Consider the following 26564-nt stretch of genomic DNA (forward strand, 5'->3'; position numbering starts at 1 on the left):
AGACAGGGTTTCTATGTATAGCCCTGGCTGTCCTGGAACTCACTTCATATACCAGCCTGTCCTCGAACTCAGAAATCTGCCTGCCTCTGCCTCCCGAGTGCTGGGATTAACTGTAGGCTTCTTGTATGTGCATGGACATAGTGGAGCATGTGTCCTTGTTATATGTTGGAGCATCTTTTAGGTATATGCCCACGAGTTGTATAGCTGGGACCTCAGGTAATTAATATGTTGTCCAATTTTCTGAGGAACTGCCAGACTGATTTTGCAGCTTGGTTGTACCAGCTTGCAATCACACCAACAATGGAGGAGTATGGGAACTAAAAGGGGCTGGGGAAGGAGGGAGAGGGAGGATAGCCAACATCCAGGCAGAATTCCTCCTATGCTCTGGGCAGCTTGATGTGAGAGGGCTGCTGGACACTTTCCACTTAGCCCGTGATGGGCATCTAAGCCACTGACCCCACTTGATGGGGTGGTGAACAATGGGCAGCCCCTGAAACCAAGGAGCCCCAGGAGGACACCCTGTGCCCCAGGGTTACAGGAGCAAGGGCATAGGGGGCAAGGATCCCACACATTCAAGAATCTGCGCAGCAGGCCTTGATGAGCAGAGACTGTCTATGGTTTTAGAGCTTTGTTATAGAAAGGCAGGGGGAAAGAGAGAAGGTAGACAGAGAGAGAAAGAGAGAGAGAGAGAGAGAGAGAGAGAGACAGAGACAGAGACAGAGACAGAGACAGACAGAGAGAGACAGAGACAGAGAGACATAGAGACAGAGAGACAGAGAGACAGAGAGACTGGCCATGGCTAAAAGGAGAGAAGGGGGAAAAGAAGAGAGAGAGAAGAAAGACTAGAGAGTGAGAGAGAGAGTAGAAGAGAGATGAGAGAGGAGAAGACAAAGAGAGCAAGAGGAGTGAGAGGAGTGAGAGAGTGAGGAGGGGCCAAATAGCCCTTCTTATAGTAGGCTGCTTTAACTTACTGTTGCTAGGTAACTGGGGAGGAGTCTAACCTGAAGGTCAGAAGCTTTAGACATTGCCTATGTGACTACTAACCATGCTTCTCTTGTGGGGGCTGAGGGGGTGGTAACTTTGACAGGAGCCAGAGTTCCAGGAGACATGAGAGAACTCCTCCCATCCCATGTAGGTGAATTATCACCACCAGGTCCCAGGGTTCAACATCTAGCCTCAACTGGAAACCAAACTGTCTGTGTATAGCCCAATACCCCACAAAGGAGTGTTCCTCTTTCTCCACATCCTCACCAGTATCTGCTGTCACCTGAGTTTTTGATCTTAGCCATTCTGACTGGTGTGAGGTGGAATGCATTTTGGTTTTCATTTCCCTAATGACTAAGGATATAGAGAAGCACCTAACCCTTGGGATACTTGCGGCTCGAGGGAGTAGTGAGTGCTTCTCAGCCATTATATATTCCTCAGCTGAGAATTCTTTGTTTAGCTCTGTACAGAGGTGGATGCTCCTAGCCAAACATTGGACAGAACATGGGGTTTCCAATGGAGGAGGTAGAGAAAGGACTGTAGGAACTGAAGGGGTTTGTAACCCCAAAGGAAAAACAATAATATCAGCCGACCAGACACCCCCTCCCCCCAGAGCTCCCAGGGACTAAGCCATCAATCAAAGTGCACATGGAAGGACCTATGGCTCCAGTTGCATATGTAGCCAAGAATGGTGTTTTCGGGCATTAATGGGAGGAGAGGACCTTGATCCTATGAAGGCTATGCATCTAGAGAATTGTCCATTTCTTTTAGATTTTATAGTTTGGTAGAGTGTGAATTTTTTTTTTTAAAGATTTATTTATTTATTATATGTAAGTACACTGTAGCTATTGTCAGACACTCCAGTAGAGGTGTTACGGATGGTTGTAAGCCACCATGTGGTTGCTGGGATTTGAACTCCAGACCTTCAGAAGAGCAGTCAGGTGCTCTTACCCAACTGAGCCATCTCACCAGCCCTAGTGTGACTTTTTTAATGTATGTCCTTCACTGTCTGTTGTTCTATCTGTTGTTCTGTCCTCAAATTATTTTTTAATTGGTTATTTTATTTACATTTCAAATGTCCCACTTCCAAGTTTCCCCTATGCAGCAACACCCCTATTCCATCCCCTCTCTTCCTGTCTCTGTGAGGGAGCTCCCCAAACCACCCACCCACTCCTGCCTCACTGCCTTAGCATCTCCCTATGTTGGAGCATCAGCCTCCACAGGATCAAGGGCCTCCGTTCCCATTGATGCCTGATAAGCCAATCCTCTATCCTAAATTTCATTAGTGATTTTGTTAATTTGGATCTTTTCTCTCCTGACCTTATAGTTAATCAGGATAAAAGTTTATTAATCATACTGATTTTCTAAAACAAAAAAAAACAAAAAAAAACAAAAAACCTTGTAGGTAGTTATAATTTTTCCAATAAGTAACAATATTTTTCATCCAGTGACTCTATTTAAAATAGAAAGATATGGGCTGGAAAGTAAGTCCTAGGCTGGAATAGCAGCCTCTTCTAAAACCTGGCCTGCTGATACATGAGTATAATAATAGCATTTGAAAGGCAGACTCAGGAGTTTCTGGTCTGAGGTATAGATGTATCTAATTCAAACATAAATATTTTTTAAAAGACCTGGAGAGATGGATGATTGGTTACGGTGGCTTGACTCTAAACATGATTACCTGAGTGTGATCTCAAGTAGTTCACACTGTAGAATGAAGGTATATGCTCCTGTATGCTGCCCTCTGGCTTCCACATGTGTGCTACATCCCTCCCACTAAATAAATAATACACATTTTAAGTGGTACACAGGGAAAGACAAATAGAAATGATCAATTGTCTTCTACTAATTTAGGAATGGTTTTCCGCTAGGCATTTGGAAACTGCAGCAGTTTGCATGTTGTAGTTAATTATAACTACCCATACTGTTCTCTTATTACTTAAGGTCTTCATATTTGAGTTTTCCTTAAAACAAAATACAATGCTCTTTCAGTAAAAACAAAAGATTAAGTCTCAACCTTCGGAGTCATGAAAACAAGAGTTGCTCTTCCCACAGTAGATATAAAGGTCAAAAGACAACTTTCAGAAGTGAGTACTCTTTTATATCCTGTGGGTTAGTGAGTTTGCGTGCACGTTTTCAGGATGTGTGACAGGTGTTTTGTTCTACTGAGCCATCTCTTTGGAGATACCATTATTTTGTTGAGGAGTTGTTTTGTTTTATGATCCCTTTTGGCATTATTTGATGGTAGCATCCTGCAAAATAGGTCATTGTGTTTTCCCACCAAAATAGCTGACAGTATCTCTCAACATCATTCAGTGTTGCAGCATTGTGGGTATGCTGTTGTCATCACCTTAATGAATAGAGTCCAGGAACCGAAATTAATACTCTACCTTGGAAAGGACAACTTGAGAATTACTGCCCTCAGATTTTGAGAGGCTGAAAATCCTTGTTCTATGATAAGAAATTTATACAAATTTCAGGTTTGTTAAGAACCATTAACTTAAAAAAAATTTCTCACACCAAAGCATGAAGAAATTACTCAGAAAGCATTATTTTGTGTGACTGATAAAGAGCTGTCAATATGGAGATTTATAAAATTGAGTTTTTAAAGCATTTACTTAGCTTTTTGTAATAGAAAATTACAAAATATAATTATATAGAACTTATATAATAGAAATAGAGATTGATTAACAGAAATATTAGAGAGATTAAATTTCAGTAAATAAAATTTGTTCAGTTGATTGAATTAAATTTTCAGCCAATAGAAATATGAACTTGGATGCACAGCTTTACACATGTCAAGGAAAAGTGAAACATTAGTGAACAGGGATGTAGGCAATGATCAACTTTTGCTCTCTTTAGCAAAAACTCACTTGAATGTGTCTTTCACAAGTTCCTAACAGAAAAAAAAATATTAATTATAGGTTTTGTTTGCAGGATAATACTAATAAGCAATACCCCTTAAACTGATCATCGTATGCATTTTTTTCCACGAAGTACTTTGTTTTCTAAAGAAAAGAAGAGGGATAATAATGGCCTATAAAAGTTACATGATTGTATGTATAATATATTTCTTTCTGTTGTAATTGGGAGTTTCTGATAAGAACAAGAAGTCAGTGAAAGGTAAATGCAAGGAAACCTTTCCACTTCAAGAGAGAAAACTCTTCTTTAGGTACACTGTGAAAAATTATTCAGTGACACCTCTCATACCCTGGAAAAGGTTTTCTACGATAATCTTAGGATATTTAAACCACATAATGAAAGGACTTTTGTCAGTTTAAAAACTACCAAACACAAGCACTTAAATATGTAGAATTTCATTTAAATAAGTCAGTCAACAATTTTTTATAAAGTATTTAACACTTCATTGTAGAAACATAGGCAAAATGACTATTATAACCAAAATGAAAAATACTGTTCAATTTAAAAAATGTACTTAAACAAGAACCTGAAAAAGTTTATGGTATGCATAACATTGTTCAAGCAAATCACACAAGTATTACATAAACCAATATTCTATAAAGGCCTCAGTATGGCAAAGTTTAGAAATAGGTAGTATGCATGCACATAGTACAACAAAAAGTTTCCTTATAAAACAGCAGTTTTTAATGCTTGTACAAAGGGATAAAGAGCAACCACAAACATATTTCATCTGTTAGATTAATACATTATGACAGCTAAAAGTCAGTCATGTCTATCAGAGGGACAAAAACCCCCCACAGCTTATGAATAAAACTCTTGTGCCTTTAAAGATATTTGTAGAAAAATGCTATCTTTTTATACAACTTAAATAAACCATATTTGTTACAATCAAAATTTGAAAACAAATGAACCAAGTGAATGGGTCTGTATATTTTGTATAAGCAAAGAGAAAACAAAATACCAATGCTAATGGCACAGAACAGACTCTGCACCAGGCATCATGGCAAGAATTGTTTTAGCTTCAAAGATTTTTGAATCGGAGTTGAATTGAGAGGACAAATAATTAGTCATATGGCATGTCAAAAATCCTTACCAATTATTTTATACAAACAAAATTCTCTTTGCCCTGACAAAGAGAGTGTCTTCACAAACCTAAATTTTGGTATCATTTTGTGTGGTTGCGTGTGGTTTTCTAGTGCTCAGCATGATTAAGAGGTAATAATTATCCACAACATGAACATACTTGGCAATAAATACATAAGACATGAGGTCTCGTGTCCCGCTGTGCTCTTGGCTGGCTATGTGCCTTAGGACTGAGGAGAAGCAAAAGGTCCTATCACACAGCAAGTTCTATAAGTCCTGTTCTAGTTATATGCTTGCTATGTTCTATCAACCTAAATACCACTATTGTTACAGGGGTCATTTATTTTGTATATCAAAGAGTCTTTTAATCTTTTGGAAAATAAGTTATTTTGATTCATGCAAATTATATCATTTTAAAAGTTTTTTTTTTTCTCCAAAATTCCAGTTATTCCTCTCTGTCCACACAGAATAATTGCAAAGCAGGAGATGCTGACCTCGTATGAGCTTTGTATTCTCAGCCAAGTCTGAATCCATGTTCATGGGTATGAAGGAGAGAGTTTGTCCTTTCAATTCCACAGAAACTACAATGACATTGTATTAGAATTTTCAGGCAATAGAATGCTAAAGTGTAGAGTACTTTGCTGATTATGGAGAACCAAAAATTCTTATAAAATCGATTGCTCATATTAACTCTACAAAGGAATATGGGTTTTTTGTTTTTAGATTTTAACAAATTTAAAGGTGTGTCATATCAGCAGCATCATTGTAAGTTTTAGTGTAGTGCAGTTATTTTTCATAAAAATACCTTAAAAATGGTGAATCAATATTCATTAGCAAAAAATAAAACCCCAAAAACTCAGAAAACAATTAACGAGGAAAAAGATAAAGAGATAATGCTGATGCTAAAATAAGTATAATACTGTTGGAACATATAAAAGTAATCCTTATATTTTATACATTTATACAGCATAGAAAAGTGTCCTTCATTATGCTACTGTTTCTCTGATGCCAATTTCAATTTTCTTTGGAAGCAGTTCTTTCCGTTCATCCACACTTGCTAAGGAGTTTCGACAGTTCTGTCCATCCATATACAATTTTGCATATACGGGGTTGGAGTAATTTGTTGGCTGAAGGGTAAAGAGAATAAATTGAGCTTTACTATCACTTTGACCAAATTAATTAATTTGTAGAATATTTGTTCTTAGTGATAACATGTAATTTAAATTTTATGTTCATAGATTTTAGTCCACTTTAATGGAGAAACATAACTACATTTTAAGGTAGCTTGAGACAAAACAGAAGTTTTGAAATAAAAGTAAAAGCTAGTATAACTGTGAAACTTACCCCTACCATATCTTTAATATAAAATAGTAAATTTAATTGTTTCAAGAGTATGTGGCCTTTCACATATTGTCCCCACCTCTGACTGCCGGTGGGAGGCCACAGATGGATGCGACAGTTACCTAGCTGGTTTGCTCTTCTAATTTTTCAATGTGAATTAAACATAAGTAAATGAAGATAAGTCAAAGCAACAGAATATATTAGATATGGACCTTTAAAGCAAAAACTGTGTTTTTGCTTCAAACAACCTACATGTACTTGCTTTGGAAATATCTCTGGATTCTTCTCAATAATTTTGAATTCAGAGAGAGATGTGAAGTTTTACAGGCATGGTTGATTTTGAACCATAATCAAGGCTAACAAGCAAGCTCTTTCAGTTTGAAATCAATATTCACTATTAAAGAAACTGAAACTTTACACAAGAAAGTGCCACTTCATTTTGATTTTTTTTATTAGAGTTTCAGTTTAGTTTGTGTCTTTCTTTTTCATGCAGTTTCTTATCCTTTGCTACAGCAAGGAAATATGTAATCTTTATAGCATGCACAGGATACTCTAAGACAAACAATGAGAATGAAAAGGACGTGATGGTCAGCAGCAAGAGGTGTGGGGAACCTGTATATCCGTGATCTTTTGTTCTACTTAAAAGGAGATTTGTGACTCTGGACAGAGTGCTTGTTTTCTAAACACAGTAACGAAATCTTAAAAATAACTAACATTTCATTAGACCATCTCTAATTTGTCTAAAATATGACATTTTAAGTTAGCATTTCAGAATATATATTATATATATTACACAATGTAAATATACCTATCTATAATTAAAATAAATGAATTTGAATTCATTCACTTTACATTTATTTATTTATTTTTTATAAATCTAGCTGGCCACATATTTAAAATTCTTCCAAATTCCATAGAGGGAGTATTATCAACTTAATAGCTTGGTCTAAGCTGGTAATGTGTTTTAGAAACATTCTTGTATGTAAAGAACACACTGCAAAAGTCTGAGACTTTAATGCTATTTTGCAAACTCTTGTTAATTTAAACCATGATAAGGGCAATCTCTGTCCGAGTCAAGAGTGGCTCTGTGAATGATGAGGGTATGAAATGGGATAGGAAGGAAAAGATAGGCTGTTTCTCTCACCCCAGAAGTTAGTGGTCCTTTCAAATCAGAGTTTAGGTAGATGGGCGGTGCTGTATGTGGGAGCTTGAAAGCACTGGACCCTCCCCCTATGTACCTGGACTGTACATAAACAGAAAATTTTATCTCATCTAATGACATGGAAACTTTTTTTCTGGTACAAAATATAATTCAATGATACAATTAATGTAAAACTGCCTTTAATTCTAGGCCACACCAGGAGGCTTATGTCAACAAACAGAACTTGAGATCTTTATGTCAGAGATGTGAACCGTAGGTCCTGGTTCCTGTCCTATGCTCTTCATGAAAGTTCCTGTCCTATGCTCTTCATGAAGAACATCGACTTCTGTGTAACCCTGAACATTCTTCCAGTGAATGGCAAGAGTCATTACATTAAAATTTCACAATTTGGACAAGAGTCTTTTTTGAAGACTTGGCTATCCTCTTTTAACAATTGATCATCACTTTATAATTTTAGGATAAAATTATCTTCCTTAGAACATCTGGAAGAATTCCAGAAGTCTATATTTTAAGATGGCTTTCATTTTCATAGATAAATTTCTAAGTGTGCCAAGCACATATAATCTTTGAATGCAATTGAATATAGGTAAATATAGTTACCTTCATGCAGCAGTTCAGAGTCACACTGCAAATATCACAAACCAGCAAGGAATAAACTGTTAACTCATATCTTAAGCAATTTTACCAATTCAGTCATCTAACTGGTATATGTATATTTTTGAGTGCTTAGTGAAATCATGTATGAGTACACTGAAATTATATATGAAGGACCTAAAGCATTGTGTAATTTTCATAGAGTAAGTGTGTAACTATTTCATTAAGTTCTATTGCTTGTAAGTAATTGTATTGATTCAATTGCTAGGACCTAAAATAACAAAGGGATTTTAAACTTTTCATGAAAAGCTGAGGGGTTCATTCCATCAGTTCATGTTACATGAGGAACACTGTTTTTCCTTAAAAAATCATTCTGGAAGGATGCCAGAACTCTAATTGTTTAAGATGGCTTTCTTTTTCACAGATAAATTCCTAAGTGTGCCAAGTACATATGATCTTTTAGTGTCAAGCATACTGTATTATAGTAATGTAAGCATTACTTATTTTATGGAAAGTCCAGTGTAAGAATTTGCTAGTTAATACGTAAGATTAATCCTAATGAAGTTGGACTAATGAATTTAAGTATATTATTGGTCACTGTGATAATACTATAAGGTACAGTCTGGACAAATGTCATTAATAACTCAGTAGCTGGAAAACAGTTCAGTAAATAAGGCCTCACATAATTAAGACAAATCATATTTAATTTATATAAATATTTGCTTCATTTGAGCAGACTGTAATGATACATCACAGATACCTTTAAAAAGCTATGCATAAAATTCATTAAAAGCTACATATGACTGTTGAATGATTCAAATAAATACATTTATTATATTACATAAAAGTTTTTTTCTCACTGGGATTTAGTTAAAAAATAAACTTCAGGATGCAGCTTTGTTGACTTTTCAACAAGACAATATTGTGATCAAACTAATTATATTGAAGTTGAACCAATGAACTCTTTTCATAATGAAAAAATGAAGTACTCATTATTTCAACATCCTGCTGTACATTAGTGATGCTAGCACTCCATATATTGTGTTATTATACTAAATAAAATTCCACCTTTGTAAACTAAGTGAATATATGTTTTTTATATAATGCACTATTTACTAGTATTTCCCAGTGAATGTCCCATGTATTTTCCTTTGGAAGACCACAGATAACTCAATATATGTTAAAGTCTTTTACTGTAAGTATAGATATTACAAATGCATAATCAATTTCAGAATTCTATAGTGGTTTTAACTTAGGAATGTTAGTATTCTCTACTCATGATTTCAAGAAATATTACCTTTATTGGATCTATCATGAAACTCGGTTCTAAAAGACCCCCATCACTGTGGTCGTGGTCCACTTCATACATGTTGTATGATGGATTACCGATTTCTACATTTATTCCTCCATTGATGATAGGCTGCCTTCTAATTGTCTTTGTTCTATAATATGTGGAGATAAAGTGGAGTATCAATTGCAAAGATATTACAATTTAAGTTCTATACTATTAAAATATTTACTGATTTCTTGACATGGTACAACTGATTAATTCTAAATGAGAAAATTTTGACAACTGAGATTTTTCAAATCACAAAGAAAAGAAAACTCATAATTTGACCATTTATTTTAAATTAATGTGATTTAACAATGCACAAAACATATTAAAAGTAAAACTTTACTGAACACAATGCCACTTTAGTAGAAAATTCACAATTCGGCTATAAGCTAAATTTCTACTTTTTTTCCCTCTGGGTTGAAAATTAACTAACAAAAATGTGATAAAGAAACTTTGAAATTTTTTGTTTATAACCTCGATTGGAATGACTATAATACTATTTTGTAATCTCTCATATTCCAGATTAATTCACATCTATAGAGCTATATAGTTGTACTAAAATACTTCCAGTACTTGGAAAATAAAGGAAATTAATGCATATTACCCATTAATAGTGTATTTTATAACATTAATAGTGTATTTTATAACATACTTGAATAGAAAATAATAGACTTATGCAAACAATTATATACAGTAAACTAATAAGACAATCTTCAGATATCTTTGCTTCTTCAAGGAAAGATTACTAGAAATGTAAATTCTACAGAAATTGTTAATGATATGCCACTATTAGTTTCATTAGACTATATAAATGGATTGATTCTGTCAACATAAAATGAAGGAATACTTGTATAAATTGTAGTAATTTTAAGTGAAATCAGGGGTAAATATATTGAGAAATTGTTTTGTAATTAGAATAATTAACCCCATTTTTAAGAGAAAAATGAAAACTTTTTTAGCACTTTCATATGACTCAGTCAAATTCAGAGGATGGCATCTTACCGTCTTTTTCTCTTACAAACCACTAAACCAATCACTAGAGTGGTTACCAAGGTCACCAAAAGGACAAGTGGCACGATGATAGCAATGCTTCCTGGAAAGAAATTGATCCATGGATGAAAAAATAAACAAATGATATAAAGGTTAGCATTTCTAATCTCTTACATTAGATCATTTCAGCACTAATGTGAGCAAAAATAAATCTTGGAAAAAACGTTTGTATTCTGAGGTCATAGCAACCACATCATCTTACCAAAGAGCCTGTAGGGATGGTTGGTTAGATAACTTTTGTTTATAAATTATATTTAAAGTTTAGACATTTAGAGATAATTTTTTATTTCTGAATTACTGATTACTACCGCATTTATGAGCATGCAATTGTGAAAGTAAACATTGTAGGTTAATGATTTCTGAATATATTTGCATTCAATTTTATTGACTACAATTCCACAAATAAGGTATTGTTCTGGAAGTTACAACTATAATTAGCCATTGTACCTATGGCAGGTCAAATGGCAGCATGGTCAAGTACCAAAGTCATGATACTTTTATTTGGATATGCATACACAGAAGCATCTGTTTCTTGGATGTCTTTGGAGTGATATGCTCTTGCCGTTAAATGAATGACAAGAAGAATAATTAGAGGTCTGACACTTCTGAACTCTACATAAATACATGTAGACGAATAGTTATACAAATAACATAAAATGAATATATATACTAATTTTTAAAATAAGAATCAGAGAGTTGTTTCTTTATTAAATAAATAAATAAGCAATTGATATTCTCTTTCTCCAAATCCCAACTCCAGAATAGTTTCAGAAAAATACTTATAGAGCTTTGATTTATGTTGAAATGTTTGCATTTTTTATGTTCTTGGAAATTATATCTGTATTCTTCACAACTGTCTCAAATGCTGTGTTTACTTTTTCTGTATCTGATCACAAGAAAAATCAGAGAAATACTGTGTTTCCTTCATAAGTAGAAATACTGTGCTTCATTCATAAGTCGAAAGTGCGGTGGGACAGTGACTTCATCAGACAGTGATTCTTCTGAATCGAATCATTTACCCTTTGCTGTTCACATAACTGTATGGTGGTATCCTAGAATTGAATGCCAAGAAAAGAAGCTGGATGCAAGGGCCACTTCAGAGCGGAAATATTAAATAGCACTTTTGAGGTGACCATGTTAACTTTTTGCTAGGCTAACATTCAGTGCACATGAAGCCAGGCTTTCCGTTGTCATCCAGTGATACAGTCTAAATACCTTACCCAACAAGTAACCTAGAAACAAGCCTAGCATTTAACCGAAACATAAATATTGCAAACATTTATAAATTAAAATCAAAAGTTATTATACTATATGATAATTTCTCTGCATTTCCATGGTTGTATAAAATACTAGAAAAAAGTTAATTATCATACTACTCCCAATGTAGAGACACTTTACCAAGGTGACTGATATTCCAATAGTTACAAATAGAGGATACATAAGTGAAATTAACTACTGGAGATGAATTACCAAAGTATCTGCAAGTATTCATTACAAAAAATCATATAAGCTTTATATATCTATTGCAACTGATTAATCTTAACTTGACAAATATCTTCATTTCATTGTATATTGTTCTTGTATTTAACATAGATCATCAGTAAATTTGTAAAGACAACCAATACTAGACTCAAAGTATGAAGCTTGCCTTCCTTCTCAGTGTAATTGTAAATTATTCATATATTTATATAATTACCTGCTCTACCTAGTTTCTGCTATTCCATGTTATAACTATTAATTATGCATGCAAGAAAACTAAGCATCTCTTTTTCTTTTAATTTTCCCACCACTACAGATGGTAGCTGCAATCCCTATACATTATAGAGCTCTGTTTAAGAGCCCAAACATCTGGTATGTTTATGTAACCAATCAAGGTAACTGCAATAATGTTTAGTGTTGATGATAAATAATATAGACAGAATTTTGTTTTCATTTTTATAAACATTAATAGAAATTACTGACATTATAAAATTCTAAAATATAAAGTTAGTTAAGAATTTTTGCTTTTTTCCTTTGGCTTGTTTTGCCTGATTCTGGTTTGTTTGTTTTTATTTTATTTATGGTTATAATTTTATTATTTTTAGATGCCTGTTTGGATCCTAATGAGAAAGAAATGGTTTGGATTTGGGTGGGTACGAAAGTGAGGAAGATCATGGAGAATTTGGAGCAACAGAATTCATAATCATAATATCATATTAAAAGATCTATTTACAGTTAAAAAACAAGTAAGTAATAAGTAAATATGTTTTTGACAGATAAGAATCTAACCCCGTTTTTGGACATAATAAGTGGATAAGTGGGTTGTTGTAAACTGATTGGAAGTGTAAGAGGTCAAAGGAAACTTGCTCAACAGTGCCATAATGAACACAATATGTCTTCCTTGTAATGTGGTTCTGAAGATTTTTTTTTTTTTTCTTTTCTGTCCTGGAAGAGCAGTCCTGCATCTCAGCTGAAGTCACAGACTCTGAGTAAAGCTACTTCTTATCAAAACGTATTAGCAATGTCGACTTAGATAAATTGTCTCAGTACAAGTTATCTTTGATCATCATTTTACATTGGTATAGCCATCACCATATTGATAGTGTGGAAAGTTTTACAACCACTCTATGTGCTCACATTTTATACATTTCACAATATAATTGTGCAAATGATTTTTGCCTCCCTTGGGGCAAAACTTATACTTCCTTTTCCTTTGCAAACAGTAAATTCCATTCTTAAGATGACCTGAGGCCCATGTGTTCAGTTCTCACTTAACAAATATTTCTTAACATAATTATCTTTAACTTTAATCTTTGATATATTGATATGCACAGCACTTGAGGATGAAACAAACAGGTTTATTAAACATGCCATCTTGTGGTCATAGTGATGCATGCTTTCACTCTAAGCACAGCATTTGGAACACAAAGGCAGCCATGTTTACAGAGAGTTCCACAGTATCCAGGGATACATAGGATCCTCATCTCAACAACAACAACAAAAAAAACCATGACCACCCACCACCACCACCACAAAAAAAATGCATGGTATCTTCAATACTAACTTGTAGAATGTAGACAATGTCCTGGGACCCTAAGGGATGCAAATCCATCTAGTCTGGGCATCATTAGAACTAGCCATTGAGAACTGAAGGATGGCTACTCCCCAGCCCTCAAAAGGGTATGGGAACTAAGGGAATTAAAATAAAGCAGTAACCAACCACTGGATTAGAGTGAAGACAGTATAGTTTGATGGTCAGGAAAATAGAAGGATGTTAGGAAGGTATGTGTAAGCCATATAGATACGCTGGTAAACTGTTCTAATGAGGGAAAAGAGATGATACTGAAAAAAAATAGGAAGAAATAGACTATGAATCCATTGTTTTGTTCAATCTAAGAAATAAAACTAAGGCTTCATATTTAACTTGTGTTTAGGTGCTTAGGTTATTTCTACAGTTATCTAAAATGTCAGTTGTTTGGATGGAAAAGAAATGAAGCGAATCAGGGTATATACTAAGCATGAAATTCTAGAAAAATACAGGATGTAAGTCTCAGACTTAGGAGAATCTAGAAACGAGTTAGAAGTTTCAAATTGTCAGCATAGGCTTGATAACTGAGGTCAGGAAAACAGGGCTTGCCAGAAATGCTAAATCTAGAGGACATAAAGCAGTGCATGTGGCCACAGAAGAGAACGCACCGAGAGAAACGGAGCAGCCACGGGTTATCCACAGACAATGAAAGCATAAGCCTCACAAAAGGAAGTCAGAGTCGCAAAATTCAAAATTTCAGCATTACCCTCTCTAAAATTTTATGGGAATTTAAAATAGGAGCATGTAATGACATCTCTTATTCTCAGGTTGAAAACCATTCAGAACAGACAGAGTAACCTTTCAAGTAGAATCTGAGCACAAACCCCCTGGAATAATAGTTTTGCATAATTATTCAAGCTGTTTTGTTTTGCTCTTGTTTTACTTGAAACTTCAAGACCCAGAAGATGCCCTTCTTCCTACTTGGAGATCAATAGGAAAGCAGCATGTGAATTACAGAGTGAATCAATTTGTGGTGAGAGCTGACAAAGGAAGGCTCCAGGCTCCAGACTGGACTGCTGCATGTGTGCTCCTTAACTGGCTATGTTTAATGCTGCTATATTTAGCGTTTTGCATGAGAATGGTCCCAGGAGGCTCACCTGTTTGACCACTTGTTCTCTAGTGGGTCACACTTTAAATGGGTTTAGAAAATGTGGTCCTTAATGGAGGAAGTATGTCACTGGAACAGGATCTGAGGTTCAAAGCCACACATCATTCCTAGATCCATTTATATTTCACTATATATTTGTTTGCTTTAAATTTAGTTTTATGTTTTTACTTATTCAATTTACATCATGCTCACTACCCCACTCCCACAAAATGGGTTTTTAGTTCAGGATGCTAAGTCTTAGCTTCTTGCTCCAGTCGCTATGATTCACTGGCTTCTTCCACTCTACTGTCACAGACTTGAACTCTGTGTATCCACAGTTCAATATAACACATTCTTCCTTAAGTGACTGCTGTCAAAGTATTTTATCACAGCAACGTGTAAACAGCTGATACAACACACTGCTTTATTGTTTGATTTGGAAGAGTAACCTGCAATACCACATTTCTTTTCTTTTCCTTTCTTTCCTTTCCTTTCCTTTTCTTTTCTTTTCTTTTCTTTTCTTTTCTTTTCTTTTCTTTTCTTTTCTTTCCTTTCCTTTCCTTTCCTTTCCTTTCCTTTCCTTTCCTTTCCTTTCCTTTCCTTTCCTTTCCTTTTCTTTTTTAATTTTATGTTTTTTTCTTTCTTTTTTTAAATTTTTATACTCCAGAATTTATTTTCCTCCTACTCTACCCTCTGACTGTTCCCCATCCCATACCTCCTCCACACTGTCCTGTCTCCACCAGGATGTCCCAATCATTAGCCCCACCCCACCATCCCTCTAAACTCCCTGGGACCTCCAGTCTCCTGAGGGCTAGGAGCATCATCTCTGACTGAACCTAGATCCCACAGTCCTCTGCTGTGTGTGTGTTGGAGGCCTCATATCAGCTGGTGCATGCTGCCTGGTTGGTGGTCCATTGTCTGAGAGACGGGGGGCGGTTTGGGGGTTCCAGGTTAATTGACACTGCTGGTTTTCCTACAGGGTCACCCTCCTCCTCAGGTTCTACCAGCTTTTCCCTAATTCAACAAGAGGGGTCAGCAGCTTCTATCCATTGGTTGGGTGCAAATAGGGCAGTCATGATAGGTCCCTTTTTGTGAGTGCTTTATAGCCTCAGTAATAGTGTTAGGTCTTGGGGCCTCCCCTTGAGCTGGATTTCACTTTGGGCCTGTGCATTTTTTTCTCAAGCTCCTCTCCATTTCCATCCCTGCATTTCTTTCAGACAAGAACAACTATAGATTGGAGTTTGGACTGTGGGATGGCAACACCAACCTTTACTTGATGCCCTGACTTTCTGCTGGAGGTGGGCTCTACAAGTTCCCTTTCTCCACTGTAGGGCATTTCATCTAAGGTCGTTCCCTTTGAGATCTGAGAGTCTCTCATCTCCTAGGTCTCTGGTACATTCTGGAAGGTCCCCCCAACTTCCTACCTCCCAAGGTTGCCTGTTTCCATTCTTTATGCTGTCCCTCAGGGCTTCAGTCATTTCCCCCACCAACTACCAGATCAGGTTCCTCTCTTACCTCCAAGGTTCCTCTCTTCCTCCCTTCCCACTTCTGATTGCTTTCTTCTCCCTCCCAAGTGTGAATGAGGCATCCTCACTTGGACCCTACAGCTTGTTGATTTTTGTCAGTTCTGTGGACAGTATCTTGGGTATTCTGTACTTTTGTTTTTGGCTAATATCTACTTATTAGTGAGTACATACCATGTATGTCTTTTTGGGTCTGAGTTACCTTACTCAGAATGATATTTTCTAGTTCCATCCATTTGCCTGCAAAACTCACGATGAGCTACTCTTAAAAGCTGAGTAGTTCATTATGTAAATGAACTACATTTTCTGTATCCATTCTTTTGTCATGGGACATCTGGGTAGTTTCCAGCTTCTGGCTATCACAAACAAGGCCGCTATGAACAATAGTGTAACATGTGCCCCTGTGATATGGTGGGGTATCTTTTGTGTATATTCCCAAGAGTGTGGCTGGGTCTACAGGTAGATCTCTTTCCAATTTTCTGAGGATCCTCCAGATTGATTTCCAGAGTGGTTGTACCAGTTTACAATCCCACCAGCAATAGAAGAGTATTCTTGCTGGGCATGGTGGCATGCACCTTTAATCCCAGCACTTGGGAGGCAGAGGCAGGCAGATCTCTGAGTTCAAGGCCTGCCTAGTCTGCAGAGTGAGTTCCAGGACAGTCAGGGCTACACAGAGAAACCCTGTCTCGACCCCCCCCCCCAAAAAAAAAGAGAAGAGTATTCTTTTTTCCACATCCCCACCAATACATGCTGAGGTTTTGATCTTAGCTATTCTGATTGGTGTAAGGTGGAATCTCAGGGTCATTTTGATTTGCATTTCTCTGATCACTAAGGACTTTGACTATTTCTTTAGAAATACCTCTCAGCCATTTGACATCCCTCTGTTGTAAATTTTCTATTTAGTTTTATACCCCATTTTCTGATTGGGATCTTTGGTATTTTTGGTGGTTAACTTCTTGAGTTCTTGGATATTAGCCCTCTATTGGATCTGGGGTCAGTGAAGTGTTTTTCTTTTTTTTTTCCCTATTCTGTACATTGCTGATTTGTCTTATTGACTATGCCCTTTGCCTTACAGAAGCTTTCCAGTTTCATGAGGTCCCATTTATCAATTCTTGATCTTAGAGTGTCAGTCATTGGAGTTTTGTTTAGAAAATTTCTTTTGTGCCAATAAGTTCAAGGCTCTTTCCCACTTTCTCTTCTATTACATTCAGTGTATCTGGTTTTATGTTGAGGTCCTTGATTCACTTGGACTTGAGCTTTGTGCAAGGTGAAAAATACGGGTCTATTTTAATTTTCTACATATAACCAGCCAGTTAGACCACCACCATTTATTTTTTCCATTGCATATTTTTGGCTTCTTGCTCAAATAACAAGTGTCTGTAAGTGGTTTTATTTCTGGGTGTTCAATTCTACTATTCCATTGACTAACATGTCTTTCTCTGTACCAATACCATGGAGTTTTTATTACTATTGCTGTGTAGTATAGCTTGAGGTCAGGGATGGTGATTCTCCCAGCAATTCTTTTATCGTTAAGAATTGTTTTCACTATTATGGTTTTTTTTTTTTTCACTTCCAGGTGAATTTGAGAATTGCTTTTATATCTTTGAGGAACTGTGTTTGGATTTTGATGGGCACTGCATTGAATCTCTACATTTCCTTTGGTAGGATGGCCATTTTTACTATGTTAATTCTACCAATCCATGAGCACAGAAAATCTCTCCATTTTCTGAGATATCCCTTGATTTCTTTCTTGAGAGACTTGAAGTTCTTGTCATACAGATCTTTCACTTGTTTAGCTAGAGTTACCCCCACAATATTTTATAATATTTGTGGCTATTGTGAAGGGAGTTGTTTGTCTAATATCTTTCTCATCCTATTTATCATTTGTAAAAAGGAAGGCCACTTTTTTTTTTAGTTAATTTTCTATCTGGCCTCTTTGCTGAAGGTGATTATAGGCTGGAGAAGTTCTCTGGTAGAATTTTTGGGGTTGCTTATATATACTATCATATCATCCGCACATAGTGATAACTTGTCTTCTTCCTTTCTAATTAGTATCCCACTTTTCTTGTGGACAAATGACCTCTGATCATGTTTGAGGAATACTCAACAAACAACCAAATTATTGGATTTTCCTTGAGAGGTTAACAACACCCCTATTTCAGCTAGCTGCACTTCCCCTTTATTCAGAATAGATATAAGCTTTTTACATGTTTTGTTTTAATTATTATTATTTTTTGTTTATTGTTGTTCATTGCATAGAAATGTCTAACAGTAAATACCTTTTACTTAGAAGTGGCCCGTAATTAAAACTATTGAAAAATTGACTCTCTAAATAGGAGATCATTCTTCTAAACATTATAAAATCAGACATAACTACATTGTCTTGATAGAATAATGGAACTCTATAAGGCTTTCAAGGAAGCTGTATAGAGCTTTAATGTTCTAAATTATTTTAGTAATAGAAATTAACATTATTCTTTGAGCCTAACTTGTCTTTCTATAGGCTGGAACAATACCATTGACTAACACAAACACTCACTTGTTTGAGCATGGTTGAAAGCCATGGTAATCTTGTAGCAATCAGGATATTTTACATGCAGGAAGTAATAATCTGGACTGTGAACTAGATATTCCTTCCTATGCTTTTTTTCTTTTTCCCTTGAAAGAATGAGTGTAGTAAATTCCTAGTTAAAAAAACATGTTGATGTATTTTCCTTTATAGCCGCTGAGTGGGGTGTTTTCCAGCATTTGGTAGAAAGTTCAATGCTCATCTAATAAAACTATTTCTTGGGAAATGTGGCTCCTTTTATGATAATGTAACATCTAAACAGCTAAGAGCACCTTATTACCCTCTGAAATTGCTGTTACTTATATGGGCTTTCAGTGAGTGAGAAGAAGGCATGTTTCAGAACAAGAGAAAACACTATGTGGAACATGCCCCCACACCTGATGTCATTTGTACCAAAGCTGTTTTATGTAATCAGACATATTTTATTCCAAAGAAGATTGACCATGAAGATATTTGGATATCCTCCTGTCAACAAAACAACTCAGAACACTCTTGATCACCAAATCACTTTCTATGATTCCATTTTTTTTTTTTTTTTCTGAGAATCGCCTTTAAGAAAAAACTTTTTAAAATTTGGCACACATCTAAACTGGTGCATTATTTTCTTTTAAACACTTTCTCTAATGTTTAAAATTACTCTTGCTCTGAAACAATCTGTACTTACTCTAAATTACAGCCTTGAAAAATTTTACAACAGACGGGATGAAAGAAACATACCATAGCAATCTGCCTTTAAAATTGAATGTTTTTTATATGCCTGTAATTTCAACTGCATACTACCATTTTTAAATGTTCTTAATGATTAATAGATGATTAAATAGTTTCAAACATTACTTCATGTTAATTATTCTTCAGAATTTTATATTAGTATTTTGAGCTCTAGTGTTGAGAAAAAAGAGAAAATATTTATTTACTTGTTTTTCTTTAGTATATAAAATTAGTCTAAATATCTCTCACCACACATAACCTTTTCTAAACCAATCCCCCCAAACTATCACTGTAGTCCTTCCTTCCATGGTGTTCATATATTCACAAAACACACTGCAGAGAAAATCCAAAACTCCAAAAAACATGAAATTTACCTATTCAGATTATATTGTGTATTGTGTAGTCTTTTAGAACAGTAGTTTATAATCTGCTCACCTTGACCCCTTTGGCTAACTTTTATATCCAAAAATATTACCATTACAATTTATAGAAGGAGCAATATTACACTTATGAAGTAGCAATGAAAATAATTTCACGGTTAGGGGTGTTACCACAAGATGAGTAACTCTACTAAAGTGTCACAGCATTCAGAAGGCTGAGAACTACTGTTTTAGAACTATGTTTCATCTTTCCAAGGTGTTCCTGCATACTAACTCAAAGTAATTTCCAAGGGTAAGAAATTTGGACACTGTTGCTTCAGGAATAGAGAAACAGTGGAAACAAGACTAAAGAATATGTAGAGAAACAAACATTAAGGACTATTTCTAACGCACAAAATCATATAATCTTGATCTAAGTGAATCATACCATATATATGATTTTTGCTTTTGGTTTCTGAAGTGAATGGCTAAACATAACAATTGTTATCAGGGATAAAATTTTCCTCCTCGTCTGTGTATATTTGCACTTCTTTCATATTATGAACTTTTCAGTCTCCCCACTCAAGGTCAAATTGTGATAATATATATGAATTGGGAAACTTTTTCTGACTTACTTTGAAATTCTTTACAAATGGTTTTCAGAAATTACAGAGAAACACACACTGCTGATTTGGGTAGCTCTGCTCTGAGACTGAAGTGTTACAAACCACAGATAAGTGATAAAAACTCTCAGTGAGGATATTGTTTGTTTTCTTTTTGGTAATTTAATTCTTAATAATTTGTTCCATCAATTACAATAGTACCTCAAGGAAGTCAAGGCTGCATTTTTTTCTATCTGCACGATATTGTTGTTATCCTTTGAAGTCTTACATCAGTCAATGTTGACATAAAAGATAAAGAAATGGCTTCGAAAGATTTTAGAAACACTTACTTGTGCTGATATGCTCAGATTTGCTGCTCTTTGGGGCTGGCCTCTCACACTGTGTTCCTGACCAATTAGTGGAACACCTAGAAAGTGAAGAGCAAATCAATGAATAGCACATAACACGAAGCTCACTAATGCGGATACTTCAAGCAAACCAAGAAAAGAGATAATCAGTATAAATTCCTCATGAACAGGAGACATTCTCACTAATTTGTTTCACATTTTCAGTATGCTGCAGGTAACGTCAACTGGATAGCATGAGTTGTGACATGGAAAAAAAAAATCAAGCAGCTACTTCACCAATGTTAAGTGTGTATATTATACAATCCTTCTTTATTTTTAAGTTTCGACATTTTGTTTATCTGGTTGCTTAAAGCCTAAGATGTAACTGACAACCAGTCTTCAAGGTTTCAGGTTTTGAAAAACTATGTGTGTAGGAATATTACAGTAGCAAGAGATAGGAAAATAAAATGTTTAATTTTTCTTGTTAAATAATATGCCCATCAAAAGCTTACATGCATAAATTTTACATTCATAAAATTTGAGCTTACATGCTCAAATTTTCCAATAATAGAAGTTGTATCCCCATATTGAGACCACAACATGGTTTCCATATGTCTAGAGGAGAATAAGGCAGGTAGATTTGATTAAAGTTTGTTCTTAACAAAAAGCAGAAGAATCTGCTTGAGTAGAGCAGAAAAGGAGAATGTGAGTTGTTTTCCCTGAGTATGAACAATATTAACTGGCTACCATAAATGTCTCTGTGAGTCTATCAGCATCAAACCATATAGAAACAATATCATTGGCCTCACCTCATATTTAAAATAACTATCAAATATCACAGTATTGATAATAGTTGTACACTATGAAAAAAAAAAAGCTTTCAGAACCCTTCTAAGTGAATCTCTCTCAGTATACTGGGCACTACATAACTATAATATAAGATTTCTGACACAATTATGTCATATGAATAATGTTGTTTTCCAAACAATGTTTCTCTCACACCGTGCACATTATTTTTGATATTCATAAAAACACTTTTGGCTCTTATAAAACATGGTAACATTCCAGAAAACCATCCTAGTAACAAACTCGACTCACAAGCAAAACTGTTATCAAACAAAATACAGAATAATTAGCAAAATTGGTAGTATTGATTTCTTTGAAAAATATACATATTTGATTAATAATGATAATATATTATGAGCATGAGACATGGTTCAAATGAAAATTAATATCATTATGTTGGCATTCCAGAAATTACTCACCTTTATGTTCAGTTACTTCATGGAAGGCTTACATGAAATTTAATTTTCTATGCCTAGCATTTGTGATAGACTACATTATAAGTCAATAATCGAAACAGGTCAGTTAAAATCTAGGCCTTTGGGTCTATTTATAACATTGAATCAGAATGAATACAATAGGCATACAAAATTAGGGTAAAGTGAACAATGAATGAAATGTTAAGTTTTGTAGAACATGTTATTTCTCATTTCTATTTTTATAGATGTATAACCTAGAATACTCTCCAACTCTTTATAGGTTCTAATTCTTAACACATATATCAGATAAAATAAGATGCTTGGGGGACATTTTACAAACATGATCTTGAAGTAAAATCTAATATTTGAAAACTGCTTTTCATTTTATGTAACTTTACACCTGTCAAATCTTCCTGTTTAACCACCTAGAATGCTTTCCATACCTCAGTGGAAATTTTGTATAGATTAGACACACACTCAATACATTATAAAGCTAAAGCTGATACGCATGCAATTAAATGTATGCAGTTATACTCAGTTGTTTTACAAACTACTAATACTTACTCTTTATGTCATTGTATTTTTAAAAAGGAGACCAAGGTTCATCTTAAAATATGAGAATAACACTTACATATTTTATTGTTCTTCTATAGTAGCAATTCTCAACCTGTCAGTCACTACACCCTTTAGGGGTTTAATGGTCTTTCACAGGGGCCACATATCAGAAATTCTGCAAGCCAGATATTTACGTTATGATTGGTAATAGCAAAATTACAGTGATGAAGTAAAAATAAAAATCATATTATGGCTGTGGATCAACACAACATGAGGAACTGTATTAGAGGGTTGCATCATTATGAAGGTTGAGAACCACTATGCTAGAGATTAAAAAAAGAAAATCTCTGATGTCCTCATTGTACTGAAATGAATAAAATGACAGTGAAATTACCTGAAAATTGGTAGATCAAATGCTAATTGAGCAGATGATGTTCTGACAAGAACATTGTGTCTTTTATATTATTCAGTATGTTAGAAAAATATGCTTTAGAGCCTAAGGCTAGCAGACAATGTGAAATGGAGAGTGAATACAGAAACAGTAGGAACCGTATGGAAATTCTTCAGCTCTTTACATAGGACAGGTGGTATTTATTAACAATCTAATTTTCCAATTTATCCATGACTTGAAGCATGGCATTTATCGCAGGCAAGGAAGTCATGTGTTCATGTTTTTTTGAATATTTTTATTGGATTATTTATTTATTTACATGTCAAATATTATCCCCTTTCCAAGTTTCCTCTCCGCAAACCCCCTATCCCATGCCCCTCCCCCTGCTTCTATGAAAGTGCTCCCCCTCCAAGCTAGAGTACATTTAAGTTCCAAATCTTCAGGGAATATTTTACCTATTTTTAAATTGGAATAACTCTCAGAGATCACACTTAAAAATAATTATTTTTTTTACCAGTAATAGACCTTAATCAGTGATGCTAACATGAAAATGTCCCTATATTTCTTATAAAGTAATGCTTTAAAACCAAAGATAAAATAAGATGTGTTTCACTGTCTCCCTTTGTTCCAGAATTGAAAATAATTTCTTTGAGATATTAAATCAAATAAAAATCATTATTCTTGTTGCTTAACTTACAAAATTACAACCTAAGACATTTGCTGCTCCAGAAGTTTCTCTTCCAGTGGGTGATTTAAAACCAAGCACTTTAAAAGCATTTTTATAGAATTTAATAAATCTTCATGTCTATGTAGACTGCAATGATCAAAGCCATTAATGGCCCGGCACTGAAGGAAAGGAAAGTGTAGCTCATCAAAATTTCCTGTTCAATTCCTTTTTGAATTATTTGCATAATCATACTCACTATAATTTCTTGGGCATCTCTTTTCCCCATTCTTTATTTATCAAGCAAAAAAATTCTCATCTAAGCTTGAGCTACGTTTGAATCTTTACTACTGTAATTTACTGATATCTCTCTTCGTCTAAGAATAAACACCTGCAAGTTAGAATCACCAGCCCAGAAACCTGCATCTCACTCACTGGAGGACTGTCGTATGGCTGTTTCCCAGAGCTTGTAAGTATGAACCATAGAGGACAGGTTTTGATTAAAACCAAATGAGTTTTAAATACTCTTGGATTAAAGACAGAATAATTAGGTAGATTCTTGAGTATTTAGCCAAATAATAATGTACACACATTCGTCTTTCCATAATAATAATTATCATTATCATCATCATCATCATCATCATCAATATCTTCCTCATAATTTTGTGCAGTTATGTGTTGCTGATTAGTTTCTGATTCAACTTTCTTTGACATCACTCTTTTATAGAACATCAGCACTTAAGAGTTAAAATATCATTTACTGCTTCATTGATTTCTTAATCTTATTCTTCTACTTTCATAAACTGTAAGCACAAAATCCCATTAATTTCATTAAATGTCTTAAATATCCTAAATTGGGATAATTATCAAACAATATTTTACTGAAACTTCAGATTCTGCATTCCTATGTATCAATTAACTCATTGTATATCATGGATTATGATCATACATCCATATGCTAGTCACATTAATCTTATAGAACCAATATATAACACAAATAAATATAATTACTATACCTCCTACAACTAAGTTGTTATAACAAAGTTTACTCAATGTCTTATTGTTAGGCTATTAACAGCAATATGCAAGACCAACAATACTGCCCAAAAGTTAGCTATGTGAATATATCAGTTCTTTTCCATAGTATTTGTCACAAGTGACATTTTAAGTTCAGTTTTAAAAATTTGTTCCCATCTGGCATTTACTAACAAAACAAAATTATTTAGTTTATCATGACATTACAATTTATATAATTATGTTATAGTTATACCATTTTTGTTTTAATTAGCTCTCTGTTGTAGAGAGTGATGTCAGTAAAGGCAATATTGGCCAGATGTTACATATAACAAACAAAATTAGAATGTTGAAGCACTCATTGTATAAATGTACCACATTTTCTGTATCCATTACTCTGTTGAGGGACATCTGGGTTCTTTCCAGCTTCTGGCTATTATAAATAGGGCAGCTATGAAGATAGTGGAGCATGTGCCCTTATTACCAGTTGGAACATCTTCTGGGTATATTCCTAGAAGAGGTATTGGTGGATCTGCCGGTAGTACTATGTCCAGTTTTCTGAGGAACCGCCAGACTGATTTCTAGAGTGGTTGTATAAGCTTACAATCCCACCAGCAATGGAGGAGTGTTCCTCTTTCTCCACATACTCGCCAGCATCTGCTGTCCCCTGAATTTTTGATCTTAGCCATTCTGACTGGTGTGAGGTGAAATCTCAGGGTTGTTTTGAGTTTCATTTCCCTGATGATTAAGGATGTTGAACATTTTTTCAAGTTCTTCTCAACCCTATGGTACTCCTCTGTTGAGAATTCTTTGTACAGCTCTGTACCCCATTTTTAAATGGGGTTATTTGAATTTTTGGAGTTCAGCTTCTTGAGTTCTTTGTATATATCAGATATTAGTCCCCTATCAGATTTAGGATTGGTAAACATTCTTTCCCAATCTGTTGGTGGCCTTTTTGTCTTATTGATAGTATCTTGGTACATTTACACAATGGAGTACTACTCAGCTATTAAAAACAATGAATTTATGAAATTCTTAGGCAAATGGATGTATCTGGAGGATATCATCCTGAGTGAGGTAACCCAATCACAAAATAACTTACATGATATGTACTCACTGATAAGTGGATATTATCCCAGAAACCTAGAATACCCAAGATACAATTTCCAAAACACAAGAAAATCAAAAAGAAGGAAGACAAACACATGGATACTTCATTCCTCCCCAAAACAGGGAATAAAATACCCATGAAAGAAGTTGCAGAGACAAAGCTTGGAGCTAAGATGAAAGGATGGACAACCCAGAGACTGCCCCACCCAGGGGGTCCATCCCATAATCAGCTACCAAATGCAGACACTATTGCATATGCCAGCAAGATCTTGCTGAAAGAACACTGATATAGCTATCTCTTGTGAGGCTATGCCAGTGCCTGGCAAATATAGAAGTGGATGCCTACAGTCATCTATAGGATGGAACACAGGGCCCACAATGGAGGAACTAGAGAAATTACCCAAGGAACTGAAGGGATCTGCAGCCCTATAGGTAGAACAACAATATAAACTAATCAGTACTCACAGAGCTCGTGTCTCTAGCTGAATATGTAGCAGAAGATGGCCTAGTCAGCCATCGTTGGGAAGAGAGGTCTCTTGGTCTTGCAAACTTTATATGCCCCATACAGGGGAATGCCAGGGCCAAGAAGTGGGAGTGGGTGGGCAGGGGAGCAGGGTGGGGGAAGGGTATAGGGGTCATTCAGGATAGCAATTGAAATAACAATGAAGAAAACATCTAATAAAATAATTTAAAAAAGAATGTTGAAGCAAACATATATAGGGCACAAGATATGTCTAAAATGTAAGTTAATATTAAATAGCAAAATATCACATACAAAAAAGTGTTAAAGTACTAACAACTCCTATGTAGTACATAGACTTTTTGTAAAGACAA

General features: G+C 35.0%; 1 protein-coding gene across 3 annotated transcripts in view; it reads right to left on the minus strand.

The window, feature by feature from the left end:
* Nucleotides 1-4245: 4245 nt before the first annotated feature.
* The window catches only part of Lrp1b (LDL receptor related protein 1B), a 1962444-nt gene continuing 1940125 nt past the window's right edge, over nt 4246-26564 (minus strand). For 2 of the 3 annotated variants that reach the window (XM_021192210.2, XM_029535926.1), the window contains 5 exons: nt 20738-20814; nt 10425-10515; nt 9384-9528; nt 7475-7573; nt 4246-6116 (listed from right to left, as the gene is read on the minus strand). In XM_021192210.2, the coding sequence (XP_021047869.1) occupies nt 5976-6116; nt 7475-7573; nt 9384-9528; nt 10425-10515; nt 20738-20814 (553 nt within the window). In that variant the 3' untranslated portion in view covers nt 4246-5975. The remainder of the gene's footprint in view (nt 6117-7474; nt 7574-9383; nt 9529-10424; nt 10516-20737; nt 20815-26564) is intronic. The other variant, XM_029535925.1, reaches the window with a different exon arrangement.

Source organism: Mus pahari, chromosome 3, assembly GCF_900095145.1.
Source record: "Mus pahari chromosome 3, PAHARI_EIJ_v1.1, whole genome shotgun sequence".
Taxonomy (NCBI): domain Eukaryota; kingdom Metazoa; phylum Chordata; class Mammalia; order Rodentia; family Muridae; genus Mus; species Mus pahari.